The 19,942-nt window shown below is 44.7% G+C and overlaps 1 protein-coding gene across 2 annotated transcripts in view; it reads right to left on the bottom strand.

Moving 5' to 3' along the window:
• Positions 1 to 19,942, bottom strand: part of PANK1 (pantothenate kinase 1) — a 65,440-nt gene that overhangs the window by 17,557 nt on the left and 27,941 nt on the right. For both annotated transcript variants that reach the window (XM_062214202.1, XM_062214203.1), the window contains exons 2-3: positions 12,936 to 13,288; positions 720 to 973 (exon numbers count right to left, since the gene is read on the bottom strand). In XM_062214202.1, the coding sequence (XP_062070186.1) occupies positions 720 to 973; positions 12,936 to 13,288 (607 nt within the window). The remainder of the gene's footprint in view (positions 1 to 719; positions 974 to 12,935; positions 13,289 to 19,942) is intronic.

The raw sequence follows: 19,942 nt of genomic DNA, 5'->3' as shown, positions 1-19,942 counted from the left end.
GCTGGTTGGAGCGTTATTAACCTATTTCAAGCAATTCACCCTGTGCTGAGTCCAAAACAAAGCTTCTTCTGAATCCCTCCCTGACTATCCCAAGTAACCTTCCATCTGGATTCTATTGTGCTTATCAACCTTTCCATTCATTTGACACTTAACGTACACCACTTTGTTGGCAAACTTCTGATGTGCGCAGGACTTTTTACATCAATCTGCCCACAGTTTCCAGCAGCCTAGCGACTCTGTCTTACTAAATTATCCTGTTACCTATTACTACTTTGAAGATATCCTTTGATTAATCTCTTAGCTGAAGAGGTCAAGAGGTTTCTTTTTCAAAATGCATTCAATAGGGGTGGGCACATGATACAGCTGGTAAGACATCTCTTGGTATGCCAGCATCCCATATTGGAGTGTCTGGGTTCAATTCTCAGCTCCACTACAGATTCTAGTTTCCTGCTGGCGTGCACTCTGTGAGGTAGCACAGTAGCTGAGTCCCTGTCACCCACGGGTGAGATCCAGGTTGAGTTCCTGACCCCCAGCTTTGGCCTAGCCCAATCACAGCCATGGCAGGTGTTTAGGGGAGTGAACCAGCGGATGGCAACTCTCTTCCCTCTCAAATAAGTAAATGCATTCAATATAAGCAGTATTTTACTACAGACTTGTGATCATGAAAGATACATGGTTTCAAGCATAAAAAGGTTTCTCTTAGTGGAAAACATGTTTACCTGGTCCCTGTAACTCTTTTGTAGTTGTCCTTGGAGTACACTGCTAGAATACTGACACCCGAGCCCATGTTAACCAGCAACATGGGGTATGGGTTATCAAGGCAGTATGGCTTTTTTTGACACAACTCAGGATTTGTGGGATTTTCGAAATAGTAACATTCTGGCTTGCCATTGAAGCCCACAGAGTCGACGTAAAGCAGACCCTGAATGAGACAGTCCAATTCATCCAGTTTGTGCAGCTGCAGGTCAGCGATCTGAAAGAGAACAAAACCTCGTGAGATGGTGTGGCCACCTCGGGGGAAGCGCCAGAGGTGCTCAGACCTCAGACTGGGGCAGTCACATCAAAAGGCTGGAGATAGCCTTGAAATGCCAGGTCGTGAAATCTGGTCTTCCACAGTTAGCAAGAAGCAGGCTTGCCACAGGAGCGGGCCTGGCTGCTGGTGTATGCAACCGGTTGAATGGTGGCCTCTGAAAGGTATATCCGCGTCCTAATGCTCAAAACCTATGAATGTGATCATGTATGGGAAAAGGGTCTTTGCGGATGTAATTAATTTAAGGATCTTATGGTAGACAGACCATCTTGGATTACCTGGGCAGGCCCTAAATGCAATGACAAGCATCCTTGACTCTTAGGAAAGATCTGGAAAACACCGAGATGAAAGCCGTGTGGGGATGAAGGCAGAGACCACAATGCCGCCTGCAGGCCAAGGGATGCTGAGAGCCAGCAGAAGCTGCAACAGGCAAGGAACGCAATCCCCCCAGGAGACACTGAAGAAGTGTGGCCATGCCAGGGCTTTGATTTTTGGACTTCTGGCCTCAAGAATTATGAGCAGGTAAACTGTTTTAAGCCACCACGTTTGTGGTAACTTGATACAGTGGCTGCAGGGATCTAGGATGGGGTCAGGGTGAGGAGTGGGTGTCTCTTCTGCAGGACGAGCAGAGAATATTCACTATGTGGCAAAAGTCTTAGAGTTTCTCGGCAGGGTACAAGGTTCTGAGGGCCTGGGAGCTCAGGAGAATCTTCTTTGAGTCCACAAGTGTCAACTCCCCTTTTCCCAGGAGTGGGCTCTGGAGTTAGACCTGGCTTTGAATTTGAGTTCTAAAACTTACTTACTGGGAGGAATGTCTCGAACCTTACTTTGCTCATCTGTAAAATGGACAGAACAGTACCCACCCCATAGTGTTGCTGTGAAGAATACATTACATGTGAACAAGGCTTATGCTGGGCTTGGCACCTACAAAGGGCCCCAAATGCTGGCTCTTTTGTTCATAGCTGAGGTGGCCCCAGGGTACGCTTTCACATTCCTATTGGACGACAACTCCCACTCTCCTAGGGTAAAAAGTAATGAGGAGTGAGCTGGCTGTGAGCGAGCCCTGGAGGCCAATGCCGCAGTGCATCCTCGAAGGAGGCCTAAGTCACGAACTTAAGAGCAGCAGTACTGCAGGCCCAAAGGTCCAGGGTGATGATCACTGTCCGTGGAGAAAAAAAAACAGAACAAAACAAAACTAACCATCCTCAGCATGAAATCAAACCAATGAAGGAAAATTACTTATAATTATTAGTTTTAAAGAATCTCTTTGGGGCTGGCATTGTGGCACAACAGCTTAAGCTGCTGCCTGCAGTGCTGGCATCCCATATGGGTGCCAGTTCGAGTCTCAGCTGCTCCACTTCAGATGCAGCTCTCTGCTATATGGCCTGCAACAGCAGTAGAAGATGGCCCAAATCCTTGGGCCCCTGCACCCATGTGGGAGACCTGGAAGAAGCTCCTGGCTTCAGATAGGCGCTGCTCTGGCTGTTGTGGCCAACTGGGGAGTGTGCCAGAGGATGGAAGACCTCTCTCTCTGCCTCTCTTTCTGTGTAACTCTGACTTTCAAATAAATAAATAAATCTTCTTAAAAAATCTCTTTAAAAAATATCAATATTTATCATTTACTACATGCCAAGTCCTGGTGTCAGATTATTTAATTCTCATAAGAATATTTTTTTTTATTCATTTTTTTTTTTTTTTTTAAATTTTTGACAGGCAGAGTGGACAGTGAGAGAGAGAGAGAAAGGCCTTCCTTTTGCCGTTGGTTCACCCTCCAATGGCCGCCGCGGTAGGCGCGCTGCGGCCGGCTCACCGCGCTGATCCGAAGGCAGGAGCCAGGTGCTTCTCTGGGTCTCCCATGGGGTGCAGGGCCCAAGCACTTGGGCCATCCTCCACTGCACTCCCTGGCCACAGCAGAGAGCTGGCCTGGAAGAGGGGCAACCGGGACAGGATCGGTGCCCCGACCGGGACTAGAACCCGGTGTGCCGGCGCCGCAAGGTGGAGGATTAGCCTAGTGAGCCGCGGCGCCGGCCTTAATTCTCATAAGAATATTATAAAGTAAATTCTATTAACCTTGTTCTGTGGGTAAGATTCTGGGGAACTTAAATATTTCTCCCTAAGTGACACAGCTAGCAAATCTCTTGCAGTTATTTGCCACTCTGCTCTTTTCATTGCCATCATGGGTATTGCTTCTGGGGCCTAGAAACAAGTGATACAAGTACTAGACTTTGATATTTCACCATAAAAGATACCATCTTTATAATGAAAGTTAGTAGCTAGAAGAAAACTTTAGACTCTATCACTCATCTGAATTTCCTCTTTAACAAAATGCACTGAATCTATACCTAAAAAGCAGAATTAGAAGTTTACCAGCCATGTGATTTTTTTTTTTTTTTTAAGATTTATTTACTTGAAAGGCAGAATTATAGAGAGAGAGAGAGGTCTATCATCCTCTGTTTCCTTCCCCAAGTATTCCCAATGGCCAGGGTTGGGCCAGGCTTCAGCTAGGGGCCAGGAGCCCAGAACTTCTTCTGGGTCTCTCATTGTGGGTGCCCAAATACTTGGGCCATCTTCTGCTGCTATCTCAGGTGCATTACCAGGGAGCAGGACTGGAAATGGAGCAGCCGGGTCTTGAACTGGCAACCATATGGGATGTTGGCATTGCAGGCAGAGGCTTCACCTGATACACCACAATGCTAGCCCCTGAAAAGTAGTAATCAGTCAGTCCTGAGACCAAAGGTCAACCTGTTTAAAAATTAATCAGAGGTTCATCAACAACATTTACAGTCAAGCCAAGAGCCAACCTCACAGACACGGACAGAGACACAGTCTGTCCAGCTGGATGTCCTGGAACTACACCAGACAGAAAAACCTGTGAAGGCAAACAGACTGAGCACATGCCACTTTGATCTGAAATGGAACATCGGAACCTCACCTTTCCCCTCAAATCATTTTCAGATAATGTGGCAGCAGCAAACACTCTTCTCTACACCTCACTAAGGGATGGGCATTTCAGAAGCCCGGGGTCATGCAGGCCCAGACAAAGGGGACTAAGGGTTTCAGTCACCTTGATAGAGATCTCCGTTCAAAGTAGTCTATCTGGAAAAAGCACAGGCTCCCCAACCTGCAGGCAGGGGGTCACACGGCTGCCTGCATTTTCAAACAGGCTTAGATGGAGTTCTGGTCTTGTGGCTTTGGGCTGGCCAAACCGTGGCAGTTGCGGGCATTTGGGGAGTGAACCAGCAGATGGAAGAGTTAGCTGGCTCTCTCTCTGTGTCATTCTGCCTGTCAAATAAATAAATGAATCTTCAATAAAATAAAATTCACTTCCAGCCCAATGAAGCCATGTAGTAAGAGGAAGCCCATGTTGCCAGACGATCCTATTTTTCCAAAGTCAGAAACCCAGATTTTTATATAGAATATTTTTGCTTTTAGATGCTATCAGCTGGGGCCGGCACCGCGGCTCACTAGGCTAATCCTCCGCCTGCGGCGCTGGCACCCCAGGTTCTAGTCCCAGTTGTTCCTCTTCCGGTCCAGCTCTCTGCTGTAGCCCGGGAGGGCAGTGGAGGATGGCCTAAGTGCTTGGGCCCTGCACTGGCATGGGAGACCAGGGGGAGGCACCTGGCTCCTGGCTTTGGATTGGCACAGCGTGCCAGCCGTAGCAGCTATTTGGGGAGTGAACCAACGGAAGGAAGACCTTTAAAAAAATAATAAACTATAAATAAATAAATGATATCAGCTGGAGCTGGCGCCATGGCGCAGTAGGTTAATCCTCTGCCTGTGGTGCCAGCATGCCATGGGCACCGGTTCTAGTCCCGGCTAGTCCTCTTCCAATCCAGCTCTCTGCTGTGGCCTGGGAAAGCAGTAGGAGATGGCCCAAGCTCTTGGGCCCCTGCACCTGCAAGGGAGACCAGGAAGAAGCTCCTGACTCCTGGCTTCGGATTGGCACAGCTCTGGCCGTTGTGGCCATTTGGGGAGTGAACCGATGGAAGGAAGACCTTTCTCTGTCTCTTCCTCTCACTTTCTGTAACTTTACCTCTCAAGTAAATAAATAAAATCTTAAAAAAAATAAAAATTAAAAATAAATGCTAGCAGCTTATTTAACAATGTTTTTCACTGCAGACCTAGAAAACATCTGTGAGCTAAATCTGACTTCAACAATTGGTGGCGATTTTATATACAGTCACGGCATCTTAACGACCAGGATATATTCTGAGAAATGCGTCATTAGTGATTTCATTCTAGTGCCAATATTGTAGAGTTTCCTTAGACAAATGAAGTCAGCTCCAACAACACCAGGCAATATAATCTTATGGGACCAGTTTCATACATGTGGTCTCTCATTGACTGAAACACCATTATGCTGATGTCTATGATGAACTTAAATGACAAATCTGCAAAAACAGATCCAGCCAATGCGTAGATGAAGCTTCAGGTAATCTGAACATAACCTTGTAACCAAAGTGTGTGGGTGACTATTAACCACCAGTTTCCTGGGAGCAAAGGCTCTGATTTGTAGCATTTGTTAATCTCTGTGGTGTAATCACCCCTGCCATGGCCAGTTTCAACCTACCAACACAATGTCACTCAACGCAGAGTTGAGAAGAAAAGCACAGGTTCCTTCAAGCAAGGAGGGGCTGGAGTCAGCTCTCCACTGCTGGTAACTCTCCTTCTACTTTCAGAGAATATGAATTCTGACCATTCCTGAGTCATTAAGTTAAATTTAAACCATTCCCCAAACTTAAAGATAACAAACTGAGGGTTGCCCCAACTGTGTGCAAATAAAGGAAGCTAATTGAAAACTATATAGATCCCACTATAGGACAAGGGAGCTCCTATTGTGACCCATTTGTAAACAGATGGGGCCAATGGGTAAGTGACTTATGAATCCTAAGGCTAGCAAGTAGGGGAAGACATAAAGTAGAAAAAGCTTTCAACAATTACGAACAGCTAACATTGTTTGCCCAGTACCAAAGTCACTCCAGGAAGTATGGGTATAGTAAGGTTCTTAGACTTTAGCTGGGTCCCACCTGTAGAGTTTCTAATTGCATTTCTAGCAATATTCCAGATGATGCTGATAGTCTTAGAACTACACTTTGAAAACCCCTGAGCTGGAAAGATGGGTACTGTATGAGTATTTGGAGCTGAAGAGCTAGGAGTGAATCCATTACAACCCAGAACAGGGTTTTGACAGTCACACAGTCTCCCACACAGGTGCTCAACAGTCACATATTCTCCCTAATAGAGTCTGACCTAGTTTGACCTAGTCAAATAGTTGTGTGAAAATGCTTTGCAAACTGTAAAGTACTATAGACATCAGTTATAATTACTATATCCCATGAAAAATCAAATAATCCAGGTCTTCCTATCTCAAGTTGAAGTGCATTTGAAAACACCATTTCCAAACTGAAGACTCTAATTTCTGGAGAGCACTCAGGGGTTACCTGTAATGTTAGCAAATACACAAATCCTAAACATAGGTGTGTCAGGATACAACTGCAAGAGGCTTTTCTTACGTGCTTTAGCTCAGTCTGTTAAAAATAACTAACTGAACAAAACAACTACGATATAAACCATTCCAGGTAGATGGCATAAACCTATTCTAGTCTATGGATGCACCCCAAACTACTTACATATCTCATGTGCAGAGAAATGAGTCACCAAATTGTGTTTCAGAAATGAATAAAATCGATATCTCTATGATGCCTTACACTTTTGCTGACACTGGCTCCATAAATCATATTGGAAGGGGCAGAAAATGTTATTTCAGGGGGCCAATTTTGTGGCGTGAAGCCTTGGCCTGCAACACCTGCATCCCATATGGGCACCAGTTTGAAACCTGGCTGCTCCATTTCCAATCCAGCTCCCTGCTAAAGTGCCTGGGAAAGTGCTTGGGTCCCTGCCACTCATGTGGGAGATCCGCTAGAAGTTCCTGACTCCTAGCTTTGGTCTGGCCCAGCCCCATCCATTGTGCCCTTTTGGAGAGTAAACTAGTGCATGGAAGATACCTCTGTGTCTGTCTGTCTCTCTCTCTCTCTCTCTCTTGATCTATCTCCTCCTTTCTCTCTGTAACACTGCTTTTCAAATAAACCTTAAAGAAAAAAAAAGTTTTTTTAAAAAGGTTATTGCATTAAACCGGGAACTATCTGCATCTAAAGTGGTTCATTCAGCCGGCGCTGTGGCTCAACAGGCTAATCCTCCGCCTTGTGGTGCCGGCACACCGGGTTCTAGTCCCGGTCGGGGTGCCGGATTCTATCCCAGTTGCCCCTCTTCCAGGCCAGCTCTCTGCTATGGCCCGGGAAGGCAGTGGAGGATGGCCCAAGTCCTTGGGCCCTGCACCCGCATGGGAGACCGGAAGAAGCACCTGGCTCCTGGCTTCGGATCAGCGCGATGCGCCCGCTGCAGCGGCCATTGGAGGGTGAACCAACGGCAAAAGGAAGACCTTTCTCTCTGTCTCTCTCTCACTATCCACTCTGCCTGTCAATAAATAAATAAATAAATAAATAAAGTGGTTCATTCAGAATATCAGTTACTCCCAGAGTTCTCTTCTTTTCACTAAGGAGATCTAATGGAGACCTAAGAAATCAAATTCAAGTATGTTCAATAAGTAAGAAATATTAACAAAAACTCAAAGATGATTCTTTCCTTCCCTACCCATTGATAAAGGGGGCCATCAACAAGTGGTCAAGTGTCAAGCCAGACTGAAATAGAGAGTGACAGTACTCCTGCAATGTCACAAATCAGTCCCTGGATTAATAATAGCAACCAAGACAATACGTGTTCTTGAATCATCCACTTAGATTTACAGATTCCACACACCCACCATTACTTTACCCCTTACTGACAATTTGTCACCACTACTAACTTTTTCTGGCTGTTTCCTTGGAGTTTCTGGAATACAGAAGGCCAGTCCTGGGACTGTCATTGTCACACAGAGGGTTAAGTGCTGCCTGCAGTGCTGGCATCCTATATCCATGTGCTGATTCAAGTCCCGGCTGCTCTGCTTCCAATCAGCTTCCTGCTAATGAGCCTGGGAGAGTAGCAGAAGATGGCCCAACTACTTGGGCCCTTGCCATCCATATGGAAGACCTGGATGGAGTTCGAGCCTCCTGGTTTCAGCCTGGCCCAGCCCCGGCTATTGTGGCTATTTGAGGAGTGAACTAACAGGTGGATGATCTCTCTCTCTGCCTTTCAAATAAATAAATAGATCTGAAAAAAAGAAGGCCAATTCCTAAATTCCTTGAAAACAATCAGAAATTCTTTCCTTTGCCTTACAGCTCATATCAACTGAATAAGATTAGTATTATATACTGTTTATTCAAAAGATAGGCTTTGTGTGCTCTCTCCCTCTCTCTCTCTCTCTTTCCCTCTCTCTCTTGAGGACTTGTAAGAGCCATTTTAACTTCCAATTAATGTTAGCCTTGGATGGAACAAAATTCACAGTATCTACTATAATGAAGAGTAACATGGACAGGAAAGATGACTTTTTCATAAATTTTCTGTTAAGAATAGTTTGCATTCTTGAGCACATTCTGGCTTAAGTTGTGATGTATGGTAATGGATGAAAACACTAGAACCCACAGAGTATACCTGGTGAGCATTAATGAAAACTTAAATGAAACCTACAGTGTTGCCTGCCATGGTGCACATCCAGGATTCCACACCGTGAGGATGACTTTTCCAAATGGTGGGATCTCTTACCAGCTTTATCAGTGTCTTAGACCGTTTAAAGTCAGATTACACTTTTCTTCTGTGTTCCATATTGGTAAAGCATTCATTTTTTTTTTAAAGATTTTTATTTATTTATTTGACAGGTAGAGTTACAGACAGTGAGAGACAGACAGAGAGAGAGGCCTTCCTTCCGTTGGTTCACTCCCCAAATGGCTGCCATGACCGGAGCTACGCCGATCCTGAGCCAGGAGCCAGGAGCTTCTTCCTGGTCTCCCATGTAGGTGCAGGGGCCCAAACTCTTGGGCCATCTTATACTGCTTTCCCAGGCCACAGCAGAGAGCTGCACTGGAAGAGAAGCAACCGAGACTAGAACCCGCCGCCCTTATGGGATGCCGGCGCTGCAGGCAGAGGATTAACCTAGTGCGCCACCATGCTGGCCCCAAGCATTCATTTTAAAGATTAATTTTGCCAGGTAGAAATCTGGTTGTGACAATGATCCTAAAATGTTAAAGGAAGGGAGGGAGGGAAGGAAGAAAAAAAAAGGAAGAATGGGAAGGGTTAAAATAGGAGATCATTGTTTTGGATTAAGCTCCTCCACTGTGTCCCAACGACAAGGCTAAAAGTCAAAGTGGATTCACACATGCTGACGTTTCATGTCACCAAGCAGAAACGAAGCTATTTATCTGACCTTTCTAGAAATGAGGATTAGAGCAATAACAATATCCTGCCCAAAGAGACCAGCTTCAACTGGCATGATGCTGACCCGCCCTCTTCCTCAAAGCTTACGCAGAAAAGGCAACCTCAAATAACCTGATGTGAATCCATCAGTTATCTATTTACTGTTCTGTCTCCTAGTCCCCACCTTACAAACAAAGTAACTGAAATGTCCAGTTCACTGTTTAATTTTTTTGTTTCTGCTTTTTTCAGCCCTCTTCTGTCTCCAAACCCTACCTCCTGTGGGCACCTCAGTGCAACACTAATTCTATTTTATGGAACAAAGTGTTGCCTAATTCTATAACTGAAAATAAAGTCATTTAGATTGTTAAACTAAATTGTTCTAACTTTGTCTTTTTGACAGATGGAAGGATGGAAGGAGGGTAAGAAGGGTAAAAGAACAAAATCAGCTTTGTTCAAATGAAAAATGTTCTACACAGGGGTCTAATTGAATACTTGTCTTATGGTCTACAGCTCTTGTACATTCTAACTTGGGTGACAAATAGTAGATGTTAAGGATTTAAAGTACATTGACTTATATAAAAAAAGGAAACAGAATCCATAATAACAGCTAGCTATCCAGTGTCTGTGGAACACCTTGTACTTAGCTCTTTTTGCTCAGATGGATTTTGAAAACTTCTATCTGCAAGCTTATATTACATCAAAAACAGTGACTTCATAATATAAAAGAATCAGAATTTACAGGTATGCATATACATGGCTTTATGGTTTGTGAAACAGTTTGATATATGCAGTAGTCTACATTGAACCTTTACAACTAAGCAAGGACCTTCAATTTCCTATTCTGGAAGGCATGGGGGGAGCTTGGATTTAGGACACCTCTTTGGTCTACCTACAGTGCTCTTCCCCTGGGGCCTGCGCAGTCTGCTCTATGACTTCTTTGGGTCCCTGCTCCAAGGTTAAACGCAGCACACATATACCCTCCCATCACTCCCCATGCTCTGTGCCTTGCCTTTTTCCCTTTTCATAGTACATGTTACCTTTGATAGTTTCTGTATTCACTGGTTCATCTGATTACTGACTATCTTCTTCCACTGGAGCATAAGCTCAAGGGGGACAGGGGCTTTGTTCTGCACTGTATTTGGCATACAGAAGGAGCAGGATAAATGATTTGCAGAGGGAGTAAGTGAATGCATAGGGAAGCGGATGATAACACTTTTTCCATCCCAGTGACAGTCTGGAAGGATCCAGTACACTGCTCACTACATTGTCAAACACATTATGGGAAGAGAACTGTGGTTTTCAATTCTGTCTTCACTTTGGCCCACACTGAGCATGGAAACTGAAGGCAGTCCATGGGTTTGTCTTGTACAGATGGAGGCACCACTTGATCAGGCTATTGGCTCCCTGCTCCAGTCTGCTCATTAGGCTCTGAGAGCCTGCCCTACCTGACAGAGGCTATGACCTTTCTTGTCACTTGTTGGAGCAACACACCTTGGGTACCCTTCTCCCAGGACATATGTTACCTGAGAGGAGGGAAGAGGGATCCAAGGAGACTGCATAAATCTCCTGTCACCTGGTTCACTTCAGGCTTTCCTTCCTTTATTTTATTTTATGTATTTGAAAAGCAGAGTTAGAGAGAGACAGAGACAGAGAGAGAGAGAGAGAGAGAGGTCTTCTAACTGCTGGTTCACTCCCCAGATGGCCTCAACAACCAGGGCAGGGCCAGGCCATGGATGCAGGGGCCCAAGCATTCGGGCCATCTTCTGCTGCTTTCCCAGGTGCATTAGCAGGGAGCTGGATGGGAAGTGGAGCAGCCGGGACTTAGGCCAGAGCCCGTATGGGGTGCCAGTGTCACAGGTAGCTGCTTTACCTGCCCCACCACAATGCTGGCCTCTCATTCAGACTTTCTAGTGGAGATAAAGACATAACATGTCCTTAAGAGACCTGGGGAGCTCACAGCACTCTGGTTCAGGAGTGGGTCAGCATTTCTTTCTGAATCAGAATTGAGCCACAGCTGCAGCCCTTACCTAGGAGGCACCATGGTACCAGAGTCTCTTAATCACTCTTTAAGCTTCAGTTTCTTTACCTAGTAGCACAAGAGTGCTTGCTATACCTGCCCATCTCACAAGGTCACTTCTGGTTCTAACACCCTAGGAACTCTCCCTCTTCTCGCCACCTTACTGCCCCTGTTTTTCAGAAGATAAAACTGAGGCCCACAAAAGGGACATATCTTGCCCAAAGTCACTCAGCTATTTAAGTACAGAAACAGTGGGCAAGAGTTTGGCACAGGGGTTAAGACAGAACTGGCAAAGTCTGCATCCCATATCCAAGTGCCTGGTTGGAGTCCCAGCTCCACTCCCAGTTTCAACTTGGTGCTAATGTACACCCAGTGGATGGGAGACCTCTATGTCTCTCTGCCTTTCAAATTAAAGAAATAAATGGATGAACTTTCAATGCAGAAATGGGACTAGCATTCGGGTTCAGTGCTTTTTCCATCTGGCCCAATTTTCGTTCTCGTGCCCATAGATAGCAGGCTCTCAGTTCAGAACTCTTTGGTCATTGAGCTCTTGGATGGGATAAAGATCTCATGGGCCACTTAAGTGGTGGGTCAAAGTCTATTGCTAGGTAGAGAAAGGGCCTGAAAAGAATCAATCTCACTTAGAATATGGCTAAAGGATTCTGTTGCCAGCTCCTGTTTAAACTACTTAACGTCAATGAGGTAAATGCTGTAATTTCTGATGATATCAATAAATTTGAACATATAGCTTTACTAAATACCATGAATAAGGAATAGATTAATTTATTCATCAATAACAGATTTTACAGCAAGACTGGATTACATAGGAGCATAGAAGTGCCATGACAAAATGCCAGTAATTTGTACTGCAACCATCTGGGGAGTGAACCAGTGGATTGAAGACCTCTCTCTCTCTCTCTGCCTCTGCCTCTCTGTAACTCTGCCTTTCAAACAATTAACTAAATCTTAAACAAACAAACAAACAAACAAACAAAAACAAATGAGGAACAAATGGGTAGACACAAGAAGTTTTTAGCACGATTTACAGAAAGCCTTCTTGGGGGCCTCAGTCTGTATCTGTATATCTGTAACACTGGCTTCACCATGTACCTGCACAGAGCTCTTACACTGGACTCCATAAAAACATACAATTTAAAGACAAATAAAATACGTCTGTATCATGATTCCATGGTAAGTTTGTAGAAAAATCTACCTGAAATACTTCAGAAGGAGTCGTGTGTCATTTTGTCCTTAGCGTACTACATAGCAGTAACGTATCGGAAACATGATGATGTGCCAGGGACAGCATCTGGATGTCAAGGACACATTATCTACAAAGTGCCAGGGACAGATTATCTCACTCAATCCTGCGTGTAGCACCTATTACATGGAAGCTATTTTTTATTGCACCTAGATGAGGAAACTGAGGCCCAGAGTTGGAGTAGACTCATCCAAAGTCCCCAGGCCAGTAGTAGTCAGGAGAGGCCATGACCGTGCACACAGAGAGGCTTTGCTGTTTGAACCAGGACAAGCCCCACCTACCATTCTGAAGTCCTCTTCGAACTTGAAAGCCCCACCCCCGGTGGCACAAAGGGTGGTGTGAAGGCTGGAGAAGTTCTTCTCGCTGCCCATCTGGATGAACCTGTGCATGGCACAGCTGGGAAAGCGGATGAAGTGCAGGTTCCCTTTGCGTCCACACATGGTCAGGTTTTTCAGTTCCAGGTGGACGTCTCGGATTCCAGTTTTCCCATAAGCAGTGTTAGAAGTCAGATACTTCCGGATGCTCTTCAGGTTTTCCACTTCTTCTTGTTCCTCTTCGGCTGTAATATCCTTTGGTTCAAAGTAGACCAACTTAACCAGAGTTCCACCGATATCCATGCCAAACCATGGGAACGCTAGTGGACAGAAAGAAAGATGCCGCTGAAGTCCATGATTGCAAAGAAATGCTCAATTTTTGAATAGTAAGTAAGAAAACGCACATATCATGTACACTTAACATTCCATTGACTTGAATTCAAATGTGCCTCAAAGAAGACACAGGCAGAAAGAAATTCACAACTGAAGTGGTGCCCACAGCTCTGCACACAAGCTGTTCAGAGTCTGCCTCAGAATCTGAGTGAGGTGACAAACGGGGTTCTGCAGTTTTCTAAGCCAGCCTCATTTCCACCTGCTCCCTGGGGCTCCAGAATCTCCCGAAGCTGAGTGCTAGTCCCATATTTAAAAGTATATGTGTTTTGCCTATGTCATAGCTCTCAATAGCTATTTTATCAGAATTTTAGCCAAAACTAAGAAAAAAATGTAACTGCTCCAATCCCAGAAGAAACTGCTAGGCTGGGAGTATCAAGAGATGGTGTGTTGGCTTCCAACTCACATGGCACCTTTCTACAGTATTTCTCTATGATTCTCCGAGCTGACTATAACACAAGAGTTCACTGCTGTAATCTATACAATGTTCAAGGAAGGAGAAAGGCAGAGAAACTGCACTGTGAGAGCTGATGAGTAGAGATGATAACCCCCATTGCGGCACAAGCCTAAAAGCAACAGTTCACCTCACATCTGATTTCTTTCTCCATTAAGCAGATGTTTCCTCCATCCCTGTTGCCTGCCTAGAAAAAGTTCTCAACCTGGCTGTGTGTTAGGCTCACCTGGAAAGGTTTTAGCTTTCCATTTCTGGTCTCTTCTCCCCCAGATTCTGACTTAATTCAAGCAGGTGGCCCAGGCAATAGCTTGTTTGTTTGTTTGAAAGATAGAAGTAGAGATAGAGAAATCTCCTGTCTACTGGCTCACCCCATAAATGTCCACAATTGCCAGGACTAAGGAAGGCCAAAGCTGGAATTCAGAAACTCAATCCAGATCTGCTACATTAATAGCAGACACTCAATTATTCAAGCCATCGTTTGCTGCCTCCCAGGGTGTGCAACAGCAGAAGGTGGAATTGGGAACAGAGCTAGGACTTGAGCCTGAGCCTGAGCGCTCCAATATGAGATGTGGGTATGAAAAGCAGCAGCTGAACTGCTACATCAAATGCCCACCCCAACAGTATTGTTAAGAAGTTATCCAGTGGTTCTCACCTGCAGGTGGGTAACTACTGAAACAGAGGGACCAGGGCCACAGGCAGGTGCACAAACAAACAAAGCTCCTGCCCAGGTCTGAAGCACAGAGGCGTGCCTGTGGGTGTGTACACACTGAATCAAGCTAAGTTTACCTAAGGTTAAATGAACTCCATCACAACTATTTTTATTGTGATTAAGAGAATGGACTGAACCACCTGGACAGACTTTAGGCAGAGTCAGCCTGGAGAGTTCATGCTATAGTGTCAAATACTCTGCAGACTCAAACGGGAACCCAATTGCTGGGATCTCCCTTGTCATCTCCCTCAGCAGAATCCACTTGGCTAACCTTAAACTGTACTATTTGCACCAAATATAAAGACTCGGGCAGCAAAAATGGCTTCTTTCCGAAAGTTTCGCTAAACATCCTAGAGATTCACTCATATTAGCCCTTGTCAAAGTGAGAAAAGGACATCTGCATAGAATATTTGTCAAAGTGGCCGGCGCCGTGGCTCAACAGGCTAATCCTCCACCTTGCGGCGCCGGCACACCGGGTTCTAGTCCCGCTCGGGGCACCAATCCTGTCCCGGTTGCCCCTCTTCCAGGCCAGCTCTCTGCTGTGGCCAGAGAGTGCAGTGGAGGATGGCCCAAGTGTTTGGGCTCTGCACCCCATGGGAGACCAGGATAAGCACCTGGCTCCTGCCATTGGAACAGCGCGGTGCGCCGGCCGCAGCGCGCTACCGCGGCGGCCATTGGAGGGTGAACCAACAGCAAAAGGAAGACCTTTCTCTCTGTCTCTCTCTCACTGTCCACTCTGCCTGTCAAAAATTAAAAAAAAAAAAAAAGAATATTTGTCAAAGTGTTCATAGTACACCTGTAAAATTATTTATATCATACCTATCCATGTGTACGGAGTACAGTTGTCAAAGTGTGCATATTACATTGTCAGAAATCTAAGTATGACCTATAAAAGTTCTTTCAAGGAACCTCTACTAAGCTTCCTACGGAGGGGGGTTAAGGAAAATGTGTGGCTGGAGACTATCCCTCAAACAAAATCTTCCCTATTCCTCACCAGCTGCTCCAGTAACATTAGAGGAAAATTAAATTCCAAGCCACCAAAAGATTAACAGCCACAAATTCCATTGACAAGATTGGGTTAACAAATGTCCTAGTATCTTTGCAGAAGTTTACAAAGCAAATCCCGCACAGTCTAGTATAGGTTGGGAACTTGCCTGTCCTAATAAGAGATAACAGAAAACTGACACAGTTATTACCATTAGTCTTTTCAGCTCACAAACGGAGTTTGGTGGCTCATTCTGTAACATTCATTGTCATCAGGACCCACAGTGAAGGAGCAGCACAGTGTAATAGGTGAAAACCCTAAATTAGGATTCAGAACAACTGCTCCTAGGAGCAGCAGCCAACAACCAGCTACCGTAAATTCCTCCACCTCTCTGGGGCTTAATTTCCCTTTCTGTGACAGGAATGCATTGCATCCCAATGGTCTCCAGTTCTCTCTGCACTATCAACTTTCAATGAATTCTTTAAGAAATACAAAAGACAAATCACAAGCACCCCAAAACATAATGGCTGATCGTTTTTTTGTTGGAGTTTTAAGCTGATGCAAAATGTATTATTACATGGAAACTGGTGCTTAGGCTATGCAACTAGCATTGTAATTATAATCCATTCTTCCCAGGATAGAGAATATATCAACTACAAGAGAAACTGGGGGAAGAATATTCTGGAACATTGGTAGGAGAACCATTTTGGAAAGGTTCTAGCAACATCTATTAAGATGAAAAGTATACAAGTAGCTAATTCCTCTCCTGGGCCATATTTTTAAAAGCATAAGCATTTAAGAGCAGATATAAAAATATTCATTGCAGCACCCTTTAGAGTAATCAAATTAAAAACAAACAAGCAAAAACAAAACAAACTATAAAAATTGCTTATAGAAGTAGTGCTGTGGCACAGCAGGTAAAGCCACCACCTATAGTGCCAGCATCCCATGTGGGTACCAGTTCAAGTCCTGGCTGCTCCACTTCCAATCCAGCTCCCTGCTAATGCTCCTGGGAAAGCAGTAAAGATGGCCCAAGTGCCTGGGCCCCTGCACCCCTGGGAGATTTAGAAGCTCCAGGCTCCTGGCCTCAGATTGGCCCAGCTCTGGCCACTGTGGCCATTTGGGGAGTGAAACAGTAGATGGAAGACCTCTTTTCAAATAAATAAATAAATAAATTTTTTTTAAAAATTGCCTATAAAACTAAAAACAATTGCCCTTTGACAGAGAAATTGTTCAATAGAGTGTATAACTCCCAAACAGTGGAATATCAGGCAGCAACTGAAAAGAATGACAGGTGAAGGAGGCCAGTACTATGATGTAGAGGGTAAAGCTACCACCCGTGGCGCCAGCATCCCAAATGGGTGCCAGTTCATGTCCCAGCTGCTCCACTTCCAATCCAGTTCTCTGCTTATGGCCTGGGAAAAGCAGTGGAAGATGGCCCAAGTGATTGGGCCCCTGTCACCCACATGGGAGCTTCTGGCTCCTGGTATCGGCCTGGCCTAGCCCTGGCTGTTGCAGCCATCTGAGGAGTGAACCAGGGGTTGGGGATGGAAGATATTTCTCTCTCTCTCTCTCTCTCTCTCTCGCTCTCGCTCTCTCTTTCTCTCTCTAACTCTGACTTTCAAAAAAATAAATACATCATTAAGAACAAGAATGACCGACAGGTGACTCAATAGTTTCCCAATTTTCTATGAATAAGAAAAGTAAGAGATGTCTAGAAGTACAAATAATTTTTTTATCCCAGTGCATTTGAAAAAAACATAAAAACAGGAGGGGAGGAAAGAAGGAAATGCTAAGGAAAGGGGAGGAGGCTGAAAAGAAAAGGGAGGAGAGAGGGACAATCCCTATGCTAAGGAGTATGTGAGCCTGAAGCAGAGGGGCCCACCCTCCAGGTGGTTAATATTGATGGGGTGGCAGGGTTGCAGGTTGTATGGGTGGAGGCTAGAGATCCAGGAGAAGACAATGGAAAAGATTCTACACTTAGAACTTCAGTACATGCAGAAATTATTTTTTAAAAAGAAATGAATTCAGCAATAATGAAAAATAGGTAGTATCTCAGCATAGCATGGATAGAATGAGCTGTGTAAAAAACCCAGAAAATGAATAATCTAGTTCTGAATCAGAAACTAGCATTCAACCAACCACAGTTTTTACCAGACCTTTGGGAAGATGAGCCCGACATCGTTTCATTGGAGTTGGATATGGCTAAGTATGAGCAACCGAAGTCTCACTGACGGAAAAGGCTCCAGGGGACATCTAACTATGTTAGTTATTTGGGAACCTGGTTTCTTCTTCCTCCTTCACCTCCTCAGTTTGAGGCATTTCAAAGCTTTTGTTGGCAACTCAACAAAACAGCAGGGAGAAGAGCACAGCCTGGAAAATCCAGTTATATGTTCTACCAGCAGTTCGGGTTAAGACCAAAGGGAAGAAGGATTGGAATTACTGTGTCAGTTTAAGTGGCAACATAGATTGTTTCTATTTGCTGTGTTTACCTTCATGAAAAATGTCATGTTCTTCTATTCACATTTTAATGTTTACCAGGACACTGTCATATGTAAAATACATGGCTTCATATATCTTCTTGACATCAAGATCTGCATGACCGTAAGCGCCCCAAACACAGTCAAGAGTGAGACAAGAGACAGGGAAGGAAGGACATCCCTGTGCAGCTGTATCTACAACCCATGTTTTGCTTTAATCCAAGACATCAAGATGCTTTGATAAATTCAGCTGATCTGCTGAGAAAATGAGCCTGTCTGATTGCCAGCAAAGCGATATTGGTTCTAGATACAGAATGGTTGCCTTCACCCCTTACTCCTTCTTAAACTAAATGTCATTTAAAAAATTTCTGGAGTATTTACTACTAATGTTCATTAGGAGACTAGGTTCAAATTATACAAGAAGAATTTTGCAAACAAATGTTAAATAAACATTACAGGAGACCATTGTTTTGGACTAAGCTACTGCACTGGGTCCCAGAAGACCACAGTCTAAAAGGCAAAATGGAATCACTTATGCAAAAGTCTCATGGCATCAAGGTGAAACTAAGCTGTTTATCTGGACTTCTGAGAAACCAGGATTAGAGAGATAACAACCAAATTGCCCAAACAGGCCAGTTTCAATTGGCATGACAATGAAGTTCTCTGCCTTAATCCTTAAACAGAAGGAGTAACCTAAAATAACCTGAATTAACTGATCTATTATTTTTCTATTGTTCTGTCTCCCCGTCATCACTTTACAAGGAACTCTGTAGAGTTCCACTTTTTATTCTTTTATTTCTGCTGTCTTCAAGCCCTGTTCTGTCTATAAAGCCAACCCATTTTATCAGCCCATTGCAACAATGACTCAATTTTGTGGAATGAAATGTTGCCCGAATCTAGAATTAAAAGTAAAGCCAAGGAAAATCTTAAACTGAATTGTTGTAATTTTGTCCTTTGACAGTACAAATAATAAACCTTTGTTCTTTTAAGCCACTGAGCTTTGGGTGTTGTCTGTCACTGCAACAGAACCTGGCCCTATGACTGCTACTAAAGTCTACCGAAGTGGAACACTGCTTTCACCACCCAACATGAGGCAACGGCTTAGAGGCCTGGCAGCCAGGAGAGAGGAAACGGAATTTGGAGACTGGCAAAGAATTTACTAGCGTGATTACGTATGGGGCCAGAGCCCTGGCATAGTAGGCTAACCCTCCGCTAGAGACAACGGCATCCCATGTGGGTACCCGTTTGTGTCCCAACTGCTTCTCTTCTTCTAATCCAGCTCTCTGCTATGACCTGGGAAAGCAGCAGAAGATGGCCGAAGTGGTAGGAAACTGGTGCAGTTTTATCTATGGTATGATCTACACCCTGATTTACATCCTAGGCCCTACCCCCACCCCCCACCACCACCATTGCTGAAAGCCAGGTGGCCACATGCCCCAACCACTGTTGTCAAGCTCCACCCCCATCCTAATGGGATTCGATACTCCTGCTTCCCTGCCTGCCCTTGGGCAAAGTTTTAAAAGAGCCAGTTCCTGAACACAGGGCTCTCTTGGCTTCTCCTCTCCTGCTCACTCTCTCTAGCATCCTCTTCTCTTTCACTCCCCTCTCTCCTCTTTCTCTCTTACTCTCCCTTTCCCTCTTCGCCCCTTCCCTCCAGTCTGCTGGGTTTTCCCCAATGAACCCTTTCCCTTACTCTGGTGTTCGGTGTGTTTTGTGATGGCCTAACAGAAATACATAACACCAAGTTCTTGGGCCCCTGCATACATGTGAGAGACCGGGAGGAAGTTCCTGGCTCCTGGCTTCAGATTGGCCCAGCTCCAGCCATCCTAGTCATTTGGGGAGTGAATCAGTGGATGGAAGACATTTCTCTGTCTCACCCTCTCTGTGTCTGTAACTTTACCTCTCAAATAATTAAAAAAAATTTTTTTTAAAAGATTATGTATGATAAGGCCAGCG

This window comes from Lepus europaeus, chromosome 17 (assembly GCF_033115175.1).
Source record: "Lepus europaeus isolate LE1 chromosome 17, mLepTim1.pri, whole genome shotgun sequence".
In the NCBI taxonomy this organism is placed as follows: Eukaryota; Metazoa; Chordata; class Mammalia; order Lagomorpha; family Leporidae; genus Lepus; species Lepus europaeus.
This window is presented reverse-complemented; position numbering and strand designations above follow the sequence as displayed.